The sequence below is a fragment of the Hyperolius riggenbachi genome, chromosome 8 (genome assembly GCF_040937935.1).
Source record: "Hyperolius riggenbachi isolate aHypRig1 chromosome 8, aHypRig1.pri, whole genome shotgun sequence".
NCBI lineage: Eukaryota > Metazoa > Chordata > Amphibia > Anura > Hyperoliidae > Hyperolius > Hyperolius riggenbachi.
The window spans coordinates 35051950-35070746 of record NC_090653.1 but is presented as its reverse complement, the minus strand read 5'-3'; the positions used below and the strand labels follow the sequence as shown (position 1 = coordinate 35070746).

The 18797-nt window shown below is 48.9% G+C and overlaps 1 protein-coding gene across 1 annotated transcript in view; it reads right to left on the bottom strand.

The window, feature by feature from the left end:
- The window catches only part of LOC137528716 (class I histocompatibility antigen, F10 alpha chain-like), a 281912-nt gene extending 263458 nt beyond the window's left edge, over positions 1–18454 (bottom strand). The window contains exon 1 of the mRNA XM_068250228.1: positions 18346–18454. Within this exon, the coding sequence (XP_068106329.1) occupies positions 18346–18415 (70 nt within the window). The 5' untranslated portion in view covers positions 18416–18454. The remainder of the gene's footprint in view (positions 1–18345) is intronic.
- Positions 18455–18797: the final 343 nt, after the last annotated feature.

Below are 18797 nucleotides of genomic sequence, written 5' to 3'. Positions count from 1 at the left end.
GCCCCCTGTGGCCCCTTTCTAGCAACAATTATGAGTGGGTATGAAGTGACTGTTCTTACTTCCCGCTGTGTGTCCTTAACTCCGCCCCCTCCACCTGCCGCTTTAGATCTGTATATGTTTTAATGCACACAGCATGCAGAGGAGCTGCGCTGTGTGCGGGCTTGGGATCAGGGCCGTGCCGAGGCATAGGCGAGAGAGGCTCGAGCCTCAGGGTGCAGTGTAGGAGGGGGCGCACAACTCACTCAGCTATCATTCACCTATTGTGTTTGAAGAAGAGCGAGAAGGGGGATACATGGCAGTGACTGCAAGCCAGATAACTAGAGATTAAGGTGTTGGGGGCTCTGGGGCAACACTGTAATAGCAATCAGTGTGTGACAGCTGGGTGGGAGGGATGGAGGGGGGCACTTTGAGGTCTCAGCCTTGGGTTCTGGAGGACCTTGTCCCTCCTCTGCTTGTGGTAATTGAGGTCGGAAGGATATCCCCTGCGCGCTGTGTGCAATGAAACATATACGGATCTAAAGCGGCAGGTGGAGGGGGCGGAGTTAAGGACGCACAGCGGAGAGTCACTTCCCGCTCATAATCGACATTCTGCTTCAGTCAAAGAGGATGGCTGAGCAGAACAGGGTCCACAAGGGGTACTGGAGGGGGAAGCATGGTGATGGGACTTACTCACAGCACCAATAGTAAAATACTATTAAAAGTTTAAGGGGAGGGGGAAACCAGGTCAGGGGTACTTAAGTGAACCTGAGGTGAAAATAAACTGATGAGATAAACAATTATATTTATCCTCCTTCTCCTTAAAATTACTTTTTTTTTAAGTATCCCAGGAATTGTTTTTATATTTGTACATTTACAAAGTAGGTTGAATGTTTTACTGTTTATTTAGCGGCAGCTTATTATGTGTCCCAGAGTTAAAATACATGAACTATTGACCTTTTTCTATCTCTCCCCTGCCCTCAGAAGTGTTATTCAACCAGGAAAACTTTTATGACTCTAATTTGTTTATCAAAGGTATTTACTATATTCCCGACAAGGTACCGACAAGTCAGACGCTGTCACTACCATGCTTAGAAAATGTGTTTATAATTCTTATTCATTTTTATCTGCATTCCCCTTATTTTTATACTTTTATACTTATGTTGCTAAAGTGTTTACCTAACAAACCATTTAAGTTCTGCAACTTACCACAAATAAGCCTGCAGGTTTTGGAAAAACACTAATGACTGTATATGTCGACATGCTTTTGTGTATATATATATATATATATATATATATATATATATATATATATATATATACTAGCTGATTGCCCGGCGTTGCCCAGGTATGTATTTGACTGGTGTTGGCTCCGCCTACTTTTTCTAACCCTAACACACAATTACTCACTGACCAAGTTTGTGAGCTTTGCGGTCTTTGGTATCAATAATCTGCATTGAAATGAAACAAATCTGAATGGCTGTGTGTGGCTCCACCCCCTTTTCTGAATTTGAACCCCAGTCACCCAATAACCAACTGTACCAGGTTTGAGGCCTGTGCCATTAACAGTTCAAGAATGGCAGCAATTACATATTCCCCTTGAAAAGCAACAGGTGAAGTTTGATTCACTTTTGTAGGCTCCACCCACTTTTCTGAATATTAATCCCAGTCACCCAGTGACCAACTGTGCAAAGTTTAAAAACCCTGCCATTAACAGTGTAAGAATGGCTGCAGTTTACATTTTCCCAGTGAAATTTGTATTTGTCTCCACCCACTGATGATCCGGTGTTGCCCGGGAATGTATTTGACTGGTGTTGGCTCCGCCCACTTTTTAACCCTAACACACAAACACTCAATGACCAAGTTTGTGAGCTTTGGGGTCCTTGGCATCAATAATTTGTATATTCCCATAGAAATTAAACAAATCAGATAGGCTGTTTGTGGCTTCACCCCTCTCCAGCATTTAAACCCCAGTCACCCAATGACCAACTGTAGCAGGTTTGAGGCATCTGCTATTAACAGTGTAAAAATGGCAGCAATTTAAATATTCCACTTGAAAATCAACAGGTGAATTTTGATTGGCTATTATGGGCTCCACCCACTTCCCTGAATATTAATCTCAGTCACTCAGTGACCATCTGGGCAAAGTTTGGGAACCCTGCCATAAACAGTGTAAGAAGGGCTGCAGTTTACACTTTATCAGTGAAATTTGTTTTTGGCTCTGCCCAATTTTTGCAACCTGGACACAAAATCAATACTCAACGCCCAAGTTTGTGAGTTTTGGGGTCCCTGACATCAATAATTTGTATTTTTTTTTTTTTGTGGCTCTGTCCCCTTTTCTGAATTTGAACCTCAGTGACCCAATGACCAACTGTACCAGGTTTGAGGCTTGTGCCATTAACAATGCAAGAATGGCAGCAATTTGAATATTCTCCTTGAAAAGTGACATGTGATTTTTGTATTGGCATTTTTAGGCTCCACCCACTTTTGTGAATATTAATCCCAGTCACCCAGTAACCAGCTATGCTAAGTTTGAGAAACCTGCCATTAACAGTGAAGAAGGGCTGCAGTTTACAATTTCCCAGAAAAATCTGTTTTTAACTCCACCCACTTTTTGTAACCTTGACACACAGTCACTACTCAATGACCAAGTTTGTGAGCTTTTGGGTTCCTGGCATCAAAATTGTGCTAATGGAAGCAGTTTATCCAGCAAAAAAATCTGGCTGTTTTTAGCTCCGCCCCTTTACAGAATTTGAACCCCAAACACTTAACGACCGACTGTAGCAGGTTTAAGGCCTCTGCCATTAACAGTGTGAGAATGGCTGCAGTTTCAATATTCCCCTTGAAAATCAATAGGTGAATTTTGATTTGCTCTTGTAGGCTCCACCTACTTTTCCGAATATTAATCCTAGTCACCCAATGACCAACTGTGTGAAGTTTGAGAACCCTGCCATTAACAGTGTAAGAAAAGCTGCAGTTTACATTTCCCCATGTAAAAAGTTAGTTGTTTTTGGCTCCGCCCGCTATTTCTAATCTTGATATACAGTCACTTAATGACCAAGTTTATGAGCTTTGGGGTCTTTGGCATCAATAAGTTGCATTTTACCATTGAAATTAAACAAATCTGATTGGCTGTTTTTGGCCAGCTCCCTTCAGAATTTAAACCCCAGTCTCCCAGTGACTTACTGTAGCAGATGTTAGGCCTCTGCCATTAAGAGTGCATGAATGGCAGCAATGTAAATATTCCCCTTGAAAATCAAAAGGTGAATTTTGATTGGCTGCTGTAGGCTCCACCCACTTTTCTGAATATTAGTCCCAGTCACCCAGTGGCCAACTGTGTCACGTTTGAGAACCCTGCCAATAACAGAATGGCTGAAATCAATCTAACAAATCTGATTGGCTGTTTGTGGCTCCACCCCTTTAGTGAATTTGGACCCCAGTCACCCAATGACTGACTGTATCAGGTTTGAGGCCTCTGCCACTAACAGTGTAAGAATGGTAGCAATGTGAATATTCCCCTTGAAAATCAATAGGTACATTTTGATTGGCTGTTGTAGGCTCCACCCACATTTTTGAATATTCATCCCAGTCACCCAGTGGCCAATTGTGTAAAGTTTGGGAACCCTGCAATGTAAAAAATGAAGGTGTTGGCACCGCCCACTTTTTCTAACCTTGACATACAGTCACTCAATTATCAAGTTTATCAGTTTTGGGGTCCTTGGTATCAATACTTTGTATATTCCCATTGAAAAATAAACAAATCTGTCTGTTTGTGGCTCCGCCCCCTTCCTGAATTTGGACCCTAGTCACCCAGTGACCAACTGTACCAAGTTTGAGGCATCTGCTTTTACCAGTATAAGAGAATGGTAGCAGATGAAATATTCCCTTTGAAAATCAAAAGGTGAATTTTTATTAGCTGTTGTGGGCTCCACCCACCTTCCAAAATCTTAATCTGTCACCCATTGACCAACTGTACGCAAAGTTTGAGAACCCTGCCATTAACGGTGTAAGAATGGCTGCAGTTTATATTTTCCCAGTAAAAGTTGTTTTGGCTCCGCCCACTTTTTGTAACCTGGACACACAGTCACTCAATGACCAAGTTTGTGAGCTGTCAGGTTCCTGGCATCAAAAATGTGTGAATGGAAGCCGTTTATCCACCAAGGAAATCTGATTGGCTGTAGGTGGCCCCGCCCCTTTAGTGAATTTGGACCCCAGTCACCCAATGACCGACTGTAGCAAGTTTGAAGCCTCTGCCATTAAAAGTGTAAGAATAGCAGCAGTTTAAATATTCCCCTTGAAAATGAATAGGTGAATTTTGATTGGCTGTTGTAGGCTCCACCCATTTTCTTGAATCTTAATCACATTCACCCAGTGACCAAGTGTGGCAAGTTTGAGAACCCTGCGATTAACAGTCTAAGAATGGCTGCAGTTTACATTTTCCCATTTAAAACGAACGGCTGAAATTTGATTGGCTGTTTTATGCTCCGCCCACTTTTCCTGGATTTGTAACCTCGGTCACCAAGTGACCAACTGTGCCATGTGTGGGGACTGTGGCTCGATTACTGTGAGAATGGCAGCCTTTTACATTTTTTCCATTGACTTGAATGGGTGGAATCTGATTTGCTGTTTGTAGCTCCGCCCAGGTGTGCAGGGGGGCCGCGAGACCCCCAGAACATATCATCCCAGGTAGTAAGGGGTCTGTATACCAAGTTTCGTTCAAATCGGTCAAGCCGTTTTCGCGTGATCGCGGCACATACACACACACATACACACACACACACACACACACACACATCCGATTTTATATATATATAGATATATACCTGTACATACTAACCTCTGGTTTTATTACGCTGTTTTAAAAAATTTTGGTCAACAAGCCAACTAACATCATTTGCTAATTCCCTGAGAAACATTAATCCCAATCAAGCTAATTCAACACTATGGCCTCGATTCATAAAGCATTTCCGCATGAGGAAATGCTGAAAACACCTCACTTTACCGACCACACAGCCAAATCTGTATTCATAAAGGCTTTTTCCGCATGAAAAGCCGACATCCACGAGCAGAGTGATAAATCACCGCCTTGCGCGGTGATTATCACAGCAAAAGTAACAAATGTCAATTCATAAAGATTAGAGGTAGCAGTATGCGGACGGGTATTACCGCTACCTCTGATGTGGCGAGAAGCGTGCGGAATCCGTTGCAGTGAATGGGACAGACCTCCCAAGCAGCTGCAGAAAGAACACCGCACGGAGGGATTCCGCCTGCTTCTCCTGTTTCCGCATGTCTCCCGACAGCCTAACGCCTGCCTACAGCGGAGTATCTCCGCACGCCTGTCACAACTAGCTAAATTTTTATGAATTACCACCCAGAAGGCGGAAATACCGACAGCGGTGTTTCCCCGCTCGACTTTCCCCGCTCGCAGGCACTTTTATGAATCGAGGCCAATATTGTTTACCTACTATCCATTCATTATATACAAAACAAAACAAAACATAAGCTTTGAAGTAACTTATTAAATGGCCACTAGATGGCAACAAATGAAACAGTAATAAATAACACAATTTTTCAATCTAAGTATATCACTGGTAGAGGTGTACCGAACGGTTCGCCGGCGAACGGTTCCAGGCGAACATTGGGGGTTCGCGTTCGCCTGCGCCAGGCGAACTTTTCCGGAAGTTCGATTCGCCCCATAATGCACTATGAGGGTCAACTTTGACCCTCTGCATCACAGTCAGCAGGCACATTGTAGCCATTCAGGCTACAGTAAGCCCTGGAGCCCCACCCCCCCTTATATAAGGCAGCCTCCGGCGGCCATTACAGTCACTCGTGTGCCTGCTAGAGAGAGGAAAGGGACAGCTGCTGCAGACTTTTTCTCTTAGGGACAGATTAGTTAGGTTCTAGGCTGCTTTGCTTGTTCCTGACTGATTAATATTGCTTTTAAAGCACCCAGCAACAGCTCTTTTCAGAGCTCAACCTGTACATTTTTTTTTCTGACACTTTTGTTGCATGCACAGCCTTGCTAATTGATAGTGTGTGTGCCACTGCCAGCAGCCCAGCACATTCAGTGACTGACTGCCTGTGTGTGTGACAGGGAGCTGCACATTGTACTACCCAGTACTGCATATACCCCAGTACCTGTTGTGTTTACTTAACCCACCTCATCACTGCATATACCTAGCTTTGTGTTGAGTGAACCCAGCTCACTTCATCTAACTACCCAGTACCTGTTGTGTTTACTTAACCCACCTCATCACTGCATATACCTAGCATTGTGTTGAGTGAACCCACCTCACTGCATCTAAGTCTAACTACCTGTTGTGTTGAGTGAGAACCCACCTCACTGCATCTTAAGTACCTTTACTGTATACTGTTCAGTGAACCCAGCTCACTGCATCTAACTACCCAGTACCTGTTGTGTTTACTTAACCCACCTCATCACTGCATATACCTAGCGTTGTGTTGAGTGAACCCAGCTCACTACATCTAACTACCTGTTGTGTTGAGTGTGAACCCACCTGGCCACCTCACTGCATCTAACTACCTGTTGTGTTGAGTGAGAACCCACCTCACTGCATCTTAAGTACCTTTACTGTTGAGTGAACCCAGCTCACTGCATCTAACTACCTGTTGTGTTGAGTGAGAACCCACCTCACTGCATCTTAAGTACCTTTACTGTTGAGTGAACCCAGCTCACTACATCTAACTACCCAGTACCTGTTGTGTTTACTTAACCCACCTCATCACTGCATATACCTAGCCTTGTGTTGAGTGAACCCAGCTCACTGCATCTAATTACCTGTTGTGTTGAGTGTGAACCCACCTGGCCACCTCACTGCATCTAACTACCTGTTGTGTTGAGTGAGAACCCACCTCACTGCATCTTAAGTACCTTTACTGTTGAGTGAACCCAGCTCACTGCATCTAACTACCTGTTGTGTTGAGTGTGAACCCACCTGGCCACCTCACTGCATCTAACTACCTGTTGTGTTGAGTGAGAACCCACCTCACTGCATCTTAAGTACCTTTACTGTTGAGTGAACCCAGCTCACTGCATCTAACTACCTGTTGTGTTGAGTGTGAACCCACCTGGCCACCTCACTGCATCTAACTACCTGTTGTGTTGAGTGAGAACCCACCTCACGGCATATAGCTAGCATACCCCCGAGATGGACAAAATGGACAAACCAGGTAGAGGAAGAGGTAGAGGCAGACCCAGAGGAAGGCCACCAGGCACCGGCAGGTCTGTGGCTGTGCGAGGTGGTGTTGCTGTGATTTCATGCGGACCTGCCCCAAAATACAGTGCTCAGAAGAAGGCACGTGCCATCACTTCCCAAAATCGTGAGGAGGTGATTGAGTATTTAACACAGAACACCTCATCTCCCGCAGCCACCAGCGCTACAACAAGCACCACATCCGCTGCATTTGACACTTCGCAGGAGTTATTTGGTGGTGGTGGTGAAATCACTGATTCCCAGCCACTACTGCAACAACAACAAGAAGGCGCAGGTACACCACCTCATACGTCTGAGTTAGGTGGCAATAGTATGGACGTAACGTGTGTGGATGGGGATGATGGTGGACCACCTGAAGTTGGTGCACTTGAGGAGGTGTCTGAGGAAAGCGCAGCTAGCCAGGAGGATTATGATGACGATTATACGGATACCACATATGTTCCCGGTAGAGGAGATGACCAGGGGGACAGTTCAGAGGAGGAGTCAGAGAGGAGTAGGAGGAGACGACTCCATGATAGAAGCAGAGGGAGCTCGTCCTCAGAAACAGCTGGGGGCAGTGTCCGGTGCCATGTATCGCCAGCTATGGCCAGGGAGCACACATGCCCTTCAATGTCAGCTGCTGCTGATGCCACCGTAGCGCCATCACCCCAGGGGGGCTCAGCGGTTTGGAAATTTTTTCACGTGTGTGTCTCAGATCGGAGCAAAGCCATCTGTTGTCTCTGCCAGCAAAAATTGAGCCGTGGAAAGGCCAACTCTCACGTAGGGACAAGTGCCTTACGAAGGCACCTGGAGAGAAGGCACAAACAGCTATGGCAAGAACACCTGAGTAAAAGCAGCACTCCTCAAAAGACAAGCCAAACTCCTTCTCCTCTTCCTCCTTCAGGTGCATCGTCTTCATCCACTTTCTCCCTTGCACCTTCACAGCCACCCTCCTCCACACCGCCTCTTCCCTTCAGCGGTTCCTTCTCCTCTGCCCACAGCAGTACCCAGCTGTCCGTGAAGGAAGTATTTGAGCGGAAGAAGCAAATGTCTGCCAGTCACCCTCTTGCCCGGCGTCTGACAGCTGGCGTGGCGGAACTATTAGCTCGCCAGCTATTACCATACAAGCTGGTGGAGTCGGAAGCTTTCCGTAAGTTTGTGGCCATTGGTACACCGCAGTGGAAGATACCAGGCCGCAATTATTTTTCTCAAAAGGCCATACCCAAACTGTACCGTGCAGTTGAGAGGCAAGTGGTGTCATCTCTGGCACACAGCGTTGGGTCAAGGGTCCACCTGACCACGGATGCCTGGTCTGCCAAGCACGGGCAGGGCCACTACATTACATACACAGCCCATTGGGTCAACCTGGTGACCGATGGCAGCAAGCAGGGAGTACATGGCTGCGCACAGGACCGACTTGTCACACCTCCACGGCTTGCAGGCAGGCCGCCAGCCACCTCCTCTCCACCTGCTATCACCGCTTCGCTGTCGTCATCCTCCTCCTCCTCCTTGGCTGGTGCCGCCATCTCCTCCTCAGCTACACAGCCCCAGCACCCCAGGGCCTATGCTGCATGCCAGGTGCGACGGTGTCATGCAGTGTTAGACATGTCTTCTCTGAAAGCGGAGAGTCACACTGGAGCAGCTCTCCTGGCTGCTCTTAACAAACAGGTGGAGCAATGGCTGACCCCGCACAAGCTTGAGATCGGCAACGTGGTGTGTGACAACGGCAGCAATCTCATTGCTGCGTTGAATTTGGGAAAGCTGACACACATACCCTGCATGGCACATGTGCTTAATCTGGTCGTGCAAAGATTTGTGTCCAAGTACCCAGGCTTAGAGGACGTCCTGAAGCAGGCCAGGAAGTTGTGTGGTCATTTCAGGCGCTCTTACAAGGCCATGGCACGCTTTGCAGAGATTCAGCGTAGAAACAACTTGCCGGTGAGACGCCTGATTTGCGATAGCCCGACTCGCTGGAATTCCACCCTGCTGATGTTCTCTCGCCTGCTAGACCAGGAGAAAGCCGTCACCCAGTACCTGTATCATTACAGTACAAGGACACAATCTGGGAGGATGGGGATGTTGTGGCCCAACAACTGGACACTGATGCGAAATGCATGCAGGGTCATGGAGCCCTTTGAGGAGGTGACCAAACTGGTGAGTCGCGATGAGGGCACCATCAGCGACTTGATCCCCTACGCCTACTTCCTGGAGCGTGCCGTGCGTAGAGTGGTGGATACAGCTGTGGAGGAGCGTGAACAAGAAGAGTTAGGGCAGCAGGATTCATTGGAGCCATTTACACACGAACCCGATGTTTCCACAACACCGGCGGCAGCACAGAGGGGGGAGGAGGAGGAAGTAGAGGAGTCGTGTGGGGAAGGAGAGGAGTCAGACTCTGATGATGGTGATGATGAGGAAGGTGTTTCTGTGGAGGAGGAAGAGGCGGCGGAAGGAGAACAACCGCGGCAGCCATCACAGGGGGCTTGTGCTGCTCCATGTTCCCGTGGTATTGTTCGTGGCTGGGGGGAGGAAGAGGAGTTGCGTCCCGTCACTGAGGAAGAGCAAGAGGAGATGGAGAGTACCTCTGCATCCAGCTTTGTGCAGATGTCCTCTTTCATGTTGTCCAGCCTGTTGAGGGACCCCCGTATCAAAAAACTCAAGGGGAATGACCTGTACTGGGTGGCCACGCTACTAGACCCTCGGTACAGGCACAAAGTGGCAGACCTCTTACCAACTCAACAAAAGGCGGAAAGGATGCAGCACTTGCAGAACAAGCTGTCGATGATGCTTTACAATGCGTTTAAGGGTGATGTGGCTGCACAACGCAATCAAGGTACCACTGGCAGTAACCCTCCTCCTCCCAAGTCCACGCAGGCAAGAACAGGACGCTCCAGCGATCTCAGGGTGATGTCGGACATGCGGACGTTCTTTAGTCCAACTCCTCGGCATAGTCCTTCCGGATCCACCCTCCACCAACGCCTGGACCGGCAGGTAGCCGACTACCTGGCCTTGAGTGTGGATGTAGACTCTGCGAAAAGCGACGATGAACCCTTGGACTACTGGTTGCGCAGGCTTGACCTGTGGCCAGAGCTGTCCCAATTTGCCATACAACTTCTTTCTTGCCCTGCCGCAAGCGTCCTGTCAGAAAGGACCTTCAGTGCAGCTGGAGGCATAGTTACTGAGAAGAGAAGTCGCCTAAGTCACGACAGTGTTCAGTACCTGACCTTTATCAAAATGAATGAGGAATGGATCACGGAGGGCTACTGCACGACCGAAGACTAAGTCAGTCCACTCCCCACACACAGCATCTCTGCCTGCAGGCCGCTTGACTGCCTTCTCCGCCACTACCAACAGGGTCCAGGACTCTAGGCGGATTCCTGAATTTTTAAGGCCGCTGCTAGCAGCGGCCGCTACACTAATTTTTCTGGTGCGTGTACATGTACCCATCCCCCTTCGTGATCATTACCTTGCCGCGGTGAAGGGGCTTGCGCATCACAATGAAGCAATGACCGCCGGCTATTTGAGTGTCTCGGGTGGGGGTGGCACACAAAAGATATTAAGGTCGTTGCTTCATTGTGGTCAGACCAAATTTGATCAGCTGGAAAGTCACTGTTCTGTCATTCAGCTACATCAGCCGGGCAAGCATATGGGCTGAAAAGCCACCATCACCTGCACTCTCGTCACGGTGCGCACCAGTCCAGCACGGCCGTCACTACACAAACGGCTGTTTGCAGTCACTGCATACCTTTCACTGCATCTGTGACTGCACATTATACCTGGCAGTCAGTGCATAACTTGCACTTGAATGGATACACTTTCAAACTATTTAAAAATACAACCATCTAAACGTTCAAACAATTTAAAAATACAACCATCTATCTTTTTCAAAAAATTTAAAAAAAGGGCAAAAAAACTTGCCCTCCGTAAAACATTCTTGGCAAATGCTTTCGACTTGGTTTGTCTTCCGCTGGCTCAAGGGTCCATCTGACCACAGATGCCTGGTCGGCAAAGCACGGTCAGGGCAGCTACAGCATGGGTCTCAGCAGGCTCCCACTTCGGGCCGCAATCCAACCTTCATTCCCCGCGGTGACAATGGCAGACTTGCCCTCCATAACGGATTCCCGTTAAAGGATTTAAAGTTAATTCATTTCAATTAGGGCCGCAAAAGGTCCTCCTGAGTCCTGTATTGTTATTTTTGGTCACTACCTCGGGGCGGGCGTGCATGCCTACCTGCTGCCCTCTTTGGATGTGTAGTGGTAGCCGTTTCTCAGGCTCCACACCGGATTCCATCCCTCATTCCCCGGCCATTACCCGGAGTCACAAATGACAGACTTGCCCGCCTCCATATGATTCTCGTGAAAGGAATGTGGTGTCATCTTTGCCCGCCATAACTGCTTCTCGTTAAAGGATTTAAAGTACATTCATTTCAAATACACAGCAGGGCCTCGAAAGTCCGCCTCCTGTATTGTTATTTTAGGTAGAGTGACCAGACGTCCCGGATTGCCCGGGACGCGTCCCGGATTCGGGGTCCGCTGTCCCAGGCAGCATGAGGTCCCGGGAAACGTCCCGCTTTCAGCAGCGGGACGTCCCGGCCTCGGGACTCTGGCCACTCTCCCCTCAATGAACTGGCAGCGGCGTCTATAGACGCCGTGCCAGTTCATTGCCTGCAGCCCCGCTCCAGCCTCCTCTTCCGGTGTCTGCTCCGACACCGGCAGGCGAGCAGGGCTACGGCAAGATGGCTGCCGAAGCCCTCTACTGGAGACTATTTGTCTCCAGTAGAGGGCTTCGGGCGCCATCTTGCCGTAGCCCTGTCAGCACGGGAGAGAAGGGAAGGAGGAATGTGGTCCCGGGAGCAGCGCGCCAGAGACCGGAGACTTCTGCCAGGTAAGTAAATGCTTTCTTTTCCAGGTGAACTTTGCCCGCAGTGTGTTTCTTGCCTGGTGAAATGTTTGCCCGCAGTGCGTTTCTTGCCTGGTGAAATGTTTGCCCGCATTGCGTTTCCTTTCTGGTGAAATGTTTGGCCGCAGTGCGTTTCTTGCCTGGTGAAATGTTTGCCCGCAGTGCGTTTCTTGTCTGGTGAAATGTTTGCCCGCATTGCGTTTCCTTTCTGGTGAAATGTTTGCCCGCAGTGCGTTTCTTGCCTGGTGAAATGTTTGCCCGCAGTGCGTTTCTTGCCTATTGAAATGTTTGCCCGCATTACGTTTCTTGCCTGGTGAAATGTTTGCCCGCAGTGCGTTTCTTGCCTGGTGAAATGTTTGCCCGCATTACGTTTCTTGCCTGGTGAAATGTTTGCCCGCATTGCGTTTCTTGCCTGGTGAAATGTTTGCCCGCAGTGCGTTTCTTGCCTATTGAAATGTTTGCCCGCATTACGTTTCTTGCCTGGTGAAATGTTTGCCTGCAGTGCGTTTCTTGCCTGGTGAAATGTTTGCCCGCAGTGCGTTTCTTGCCTGGTGAAATGTTTGCCCGCATTGCGTTTCTTGCCTGGTGAAATGTTTGCCCGGAGTGCGTTTCTTGCCTGGTGAAATGTTTGCCCGCATTGCGTTTCCTTTCTGGTGAAATGTTTGGCCGCAGTGCGTTTCTTGCCTGGTGAAATGTTTGCCCGCATTGCGTTTCTTGCCTGGTGAAATGTTTGCCCGCATTGCGTTTCTTTTCTGGTGAAATGTTTGCCCGCATTGCGTTTATTTTGTACTGACATGTTTGCCCGCATTGCGTTTATTTTGTACTGACATGTTGCCCGCATTGCGTTTATTTTGTACTGACATGTTGCCCGCATTGCGTTTATTTTGTACTGACATGTTGCCCGCATTGCATTTATTTTATACTGACATGTTTGCCCGCATTGAATTTATTTTATACTGACATGTTGCTCGCATTGCGGTTATTTTGTGCTGACATGTTGCCTATTGCGGTTATTTTCTGGTGTCCGGGGTAACTGTTACTGCATTTATTATTTAATGGTCATAGATGGCTATGTTTGCTGCTTTGTGGTTACAGTATACTATTAGCATCACACAGTTTCTGCACACCCATAATGCAAAGTCTCGTTTGTCCACATCATGGCGTAAACACTGCTTTCTTATGCCTCGCTGTTACATCATTACGTTAGCTCCGCCCATACAATGTCATGGCCACGCCCATTTTTCGCCGCGGCGCGCTGCGCGCGCCGCAGCCCCCCCGACCCCGGCGCTGCGCGGTCCTCAGTCCTCCCCACTTTTCGCCGCGGCACGCTGCGCGCGCCGCACCCCCCCCCCCCCCCACGCCCCCCCTCCCCGTCCCAGGTTGGACCCACAAAAATCTGGTCACTCTATTTTAGGTCACTACCTCGGGGCGGGCGGGCGTGCATGCCTGCCCGCTGCCCTCCTTGGATGTGTAGTGGTAGCCGTTGCTCAGGCTCCACACCGGATTCAAACCTCTCATTCCCCGGCCATTACCCGGGGTCACAATGGCAGACTTGCCCGCCTCCACAGGATTCTCATTGTATCGGTACTGAACAAGTACACAGCAAGTAGAAAATGTAAATTAAAAACAAAATGTAAGCTTTTTAACAATGCCATGGAAAGTTGAGAAGGAAGTCACACATTACCTGACATCACTGAGTGAGGAAGAGCAATCACGCCATGTTGCGCAGTAGTCCAGCATGGCCGTCACTACACAAACAGCTGTTTGCGGTGCGTTACACAGTGAGTTTGGTGTGTCAGTGTGAAGCAGTACTCTAATTACACTCCCTGTTTGATGTATACACATGCAAGATGTTTGAAAGCACGTTAGGCCTGCAATTTAGCATTCAATGTGATTTCTGCCCTTAAAATGCTGCTTTGCGTCACATCCAGATTTTTCACCGGGACTTTTGGCATGTATCCCACTCCGCCATGCCCCCCTCCAGGTGTTAGACCCCTTGAAACATCTTTTCCATCACTTTTGTGGCCAGCATAATTTTTTCTATTTTTCAAAGTTCGCCTCCCCATTGAAGTCTATTGCTGTTCGCGAACTTTTCCGCGAACCGAACCTTCTGCGGAAGTTCGCGAACCCGGTTCGCGAACCGAAAATCGGAGGTTCGCGACATCTCTAATCACTGGATATTTCTTAAATAGTAAATAAAAGCCACAAGCACAAATCAATTCTTTTTAATCCTTTAATCAAGTCCAAATTGTCTTTATAACATACAAGCGCTGCTCAGCGTACAGCGCTCCTTTTGCCCATAAACAAGATGACTACTGCGGCCGCCTAACCATCAATACGCATGCGCATGGCCAGGGTCGGACTGGGCCACAGTAGTACAGTTTTTTCCCTCGGTGGGCCCCCCTCCAGGTCTCTGGTGGGCCCCCCCCTCCTTGTCTGACAGAGCTCCAATTGCTGCCTGCAGCACAAAAATTCTCTTCTCAGTGCTGTAATCCCTCATGCTAAGAGCAGTGGCGTAGCTAAGGAGCTGTAGACCTCGATGCAAATTTTACAATGGGGCCCCCCCAAGCACTTTATACATAACAATTGATACGACGCACCAAAACCTGCCAATGGCAACTACAGTGTCAGAGGTGCAAGAAGGGGATGGGGAACAGCTGTTCAAAGTATCTATAGAAGTGATTATTATGAGCACAGGACCAATAGAGAGGTAATACTGTAGTTGAGGGAGGGCCCTTCGTGGCCCCTCCTGCCCAAGGGCCCCGATGCGGTCGCAACCTCTGCAACCTCTGCGGTCGCAACCTCTGCAAAGTAGGACATCTATCTATCTATATATATATAATAGACTAAGTGCCTCAACCTTGGAGCAAGAAGAAGAAGTACTTTGCATGAGAAAATTTATGCGTGCTCAATTACCAAGTTTAAGGCCTCTTTTCCACGGACTGTTGAGCTGTGTGCTCAGCAAGCAGTTACCAGGCAGCAGTGAGCAGTTACCAGGCAGCAGCGAGCAGTTACCGGGCAGCAGCGAGCAGTTACCGGGCAGCAGCGAGCAGTTACCGGGCAGCAGCGAGCAGTTACCGGGCAGCAGCGAGCAGTTACCGGGCAGCAGCGAGCAGTTACCGGGCAGCAGCGAGAAGTTACCGGGCAGCAGCGAGAAGTTACCGGGCAGCAGCGAGCAGTTACCGGGCAGCAGCGAGCAGTTACCGGGCAGCAGCGAGCAGTTACCGGGCAGCAGCGAGCAGTTACCGGGCAGTAGTGAGCAGTTGTAAGAGTTTGAGAGGCATTTTACTGCCTATCAACTGTCCGTGGTAAAGAGGCCTACCCTAGCAAGTCTGGCTTTGCAAATCTGGCCTAATTGGCTATTCATGAGGCAATGCTAATGCAAATTTGCTTTTGCATGCCAAACTATGCAGGGTCAAAAAACCAATACCGCAAAGCGGTCGCCCTGCTACATGCCAGTGATGAGCGAAAATGCAAAAATTTGTTTCGACAAATTTTTACCGAATTTTCGCCTAATTTCGTTTTGACAAGCAAATTTTCCATCTAATTTTTTCGCGTTAATTTTCGCCTAATGCCAGTCATTTTCGCGTTACTTGCGTATTATTGCTGACATTTTCTGCATAAGGGCATTAGCGTCCGCATTCAGAGAAGTTTCTTGCGCATCATTGCGGACATTTTTCCGTATAAACTTCCGCATAGACTGAATTTCCATGCGGATTATTGTGGGCATTTTTCCGCATAAGGGCATAAGCATCCGCATACAATGAATTTTCGATGCTGGTCGAAAACGCAAATATTTCTGAAGATTTTCGTGAAAATTCGCCAAAAACGAAAACGGGATTTTCGATGCGAAACTGCTACATGCTACATTAGCACTATCCAGGAGCGCCACAGGGAGGATTCCTAATGCCCCATTTTTATACAACCGGGGGGACCGCGGGTCCCAGGCTCTCTCACTGCCTGGGAACCACAACGGCATCCCGGAGGGGGGAGCTAGGTGGTGCAGGCGACCTCCCCCCCCCCCCCCCCCCCCAAGTGTGGCCAGTGCCGGGAGAGCCGTCTGCACCCACCTCCCAATATTAGAAACAGGCACTTACCTTAACGTCCATTGCGTTCTGCTACATGCGCATTAACTTGGGGGCACCACATGAGAAAGGAGTGAAGCATGGGTCACCCCAAGCTTTAGAGCTCAGGGCTGGCTCACATACAACACTCGGGAGGGGAGGGGAGAGGAGGGGAGGGGAGGGGAGGGGAGAGGAGGGGAGGGGAGAGGAGGGGAGAGGAGGGGAGGGGAGGGGAGGGGAGAGGAGGGGAGAGGAGGGGAGGGGAGGGGAGGGGAGAGGAGGGGAGGGGAGGGGAGAGGAGGGGAGGGGAGGGGAGGGGAGAGGAGGGGAGGGGAGGGGAGAGGAGGGGAGGGGAGGGGAGGGGAGGGGAGGGGAGGGGAGGGGAGGGGAGAGGAGGGGAGGGGAGGGGAGAGGAGGGGAGGGGAGAGGAGGGGAGGGGAGGGGAGGGGAGAGGAGGGGAGAGGAGGGGAGGGGAGGGGAGGGGAGGGGAGGGGAGAGGAGGGGAGGGGAGGGGAGGGGAGGGGAGAGGAGGGGAGGGGAGGGGAGGGGAGGGGAGAGGAGGGGAGGGGAGGGGAGAGGAGGGGAGGGGAGGGGAGGGGAGGGGAGGGGAGGGGAGGGGAGGGGAGGAGGAGGGGAGGGGAGGGGAGGGGAGAGGAGGGGAGGGGAGGGGAGGGGAGGGGAGGCGCAGACTACTCACTCCAAGGCTCACACCACCAGAGCAAGCCATCCACCACCTGCCTCCAAAGGATACAAACTGCAAAAAATGCTTTCCATGAGAAAATTAATGCGCATGTAGCAGAACGCAATGGACGTTAAGGTAAGTGCCTGTTTTTAATATTGGGAGGTGGGTGCGGACGGCTCTCCCTGGCGCTGGCCACACTTGGGGGAGGTCGGCTGCGCCACCCAGCCTCCCCCTCCGGGGTGCCACTGTGGTTCCCAGGCAGTGAGAGAGCCTGGGACCCTGCGGTCCCCCCGGTTGTATAAAAAGGGGGGCATTGGGAATCCTCCCCGTGGCGCTCCTGGATAGTGCTAATGTAGCATGAACTTATTCCCGCAGGGCGACCGCTTTGCAGTATTGGTTTTTGACCCTGCATAGTTTGGCATGCTAAAGCAAATGCATATTTGCATGAGCATTGCCTCATTAATAGCCAATTAGGCCAGATTTGGAAAGCCAGACTTGCTAGGGTTAAACTTGGTGTTTGAGCACGCATACATTTTCTAATGGAAAGCCTAAAGGTGGGTACACACATCAGATAAAAAAGTCTTTGGAAAATGAAAGATCACAGACCAATGTTACCCCCTTCCATGTAGTATGAGAGCCATACCTACACAGTCTATTCTATTGAGCTGAACTCCCCGTCAGATAAAATTTTTTGCAAGATGCTGCACACAAAGATGCTGTACACATGCAACAGATCAGTATCTGCAAAAGATCTGTTCCTGCAAAAAATCAATTTCTGCAAAATGCATTCATAGTCTATGATATCTGCAGATCTCATGCTGGGCATACACGGTATGTTTTCTACCATGTAATCGAGCCGCTGATGGCTCGATTTATAATTTCCGACGTGTCCGATACCCCGCCGGATCGATTCTGCGCTCGATACCGGCGGGCAGGACAAAAGAAGAAACGAGTGGAAAATAAGAAAGCGCTCGATTACACGGTAGAAAATGTACCATGTATGCCCAGCATAATACACACCTTGTTTGACGGACATTCATCTGCAGATCAGACAATCATCTGCAGATCCAAAGATCCATCCTGGTTGATCTGATCTGCAGATGATTGTCCGTTAAACAAGGTGTGTATGAGATCTGCAGATATAGACTATGAATGTATTTTGTAGGTACTGATCTTTTGCAGGAACTGATCTTTTGCAGATACTGATCTTTTGTGTCTGTACAGCATCTGTGTGTGCAGCATCTTGCAAAGATTTCTATCTGATGGGGAGTTCAGCTCAATAGAATAGACTGTGTAGAGTATGGCTCTCATACTACATGAAGGGTGGTAAGATTGGTCTGTGATCTTTGATTTTCCAAAGACTTTTATCTGATGTGTGTACCCACCTTTATTCTTCTTGCTTCAAGGTTGAGGCACGTACTCTATTAGATAGATAGAAGATGCGGCGTATGCTACCACGCGGGTCGGCTAGTAGATATATATTATACAACAGAAAACCCTCTCTACTCACCAGCATGCAGGCCTGACACACCCAGAATAAGCAGGATGAGGGGGGTCATCTCCATCCTCCAGAGACCCATAGATCAGGAAGATCCAGAAAACACCACCATGAACTTCAGAAAGGCTTCCCAGAAATGACTCAGTGAGTCAGTAACTCTTTGCTGATTGGATGATGCTCAGTGCTCAGCCAATAGAAAAATGAGTAAGCAGGTGATCAGCAGTTGCCGGGCAGAGGGTGGCTGTAGAGGTTGCAAATACAGGTGAAACTTGAAAAATTAAGACATCGTACGAAAGTCCATGTATTTCAGTAATTCAACTTAAAAGGTGAAACTAATAAATGATATAGGAACCCTTTCCGGGTGTTTTGGATTAATTAGTTGATTAGAGTCTGTCACTGAACGTTTTTAAAGTATTCTAATTTTCTGAGATTTAGATTTTTGATGTTTTCATAAGCTGTCAGGG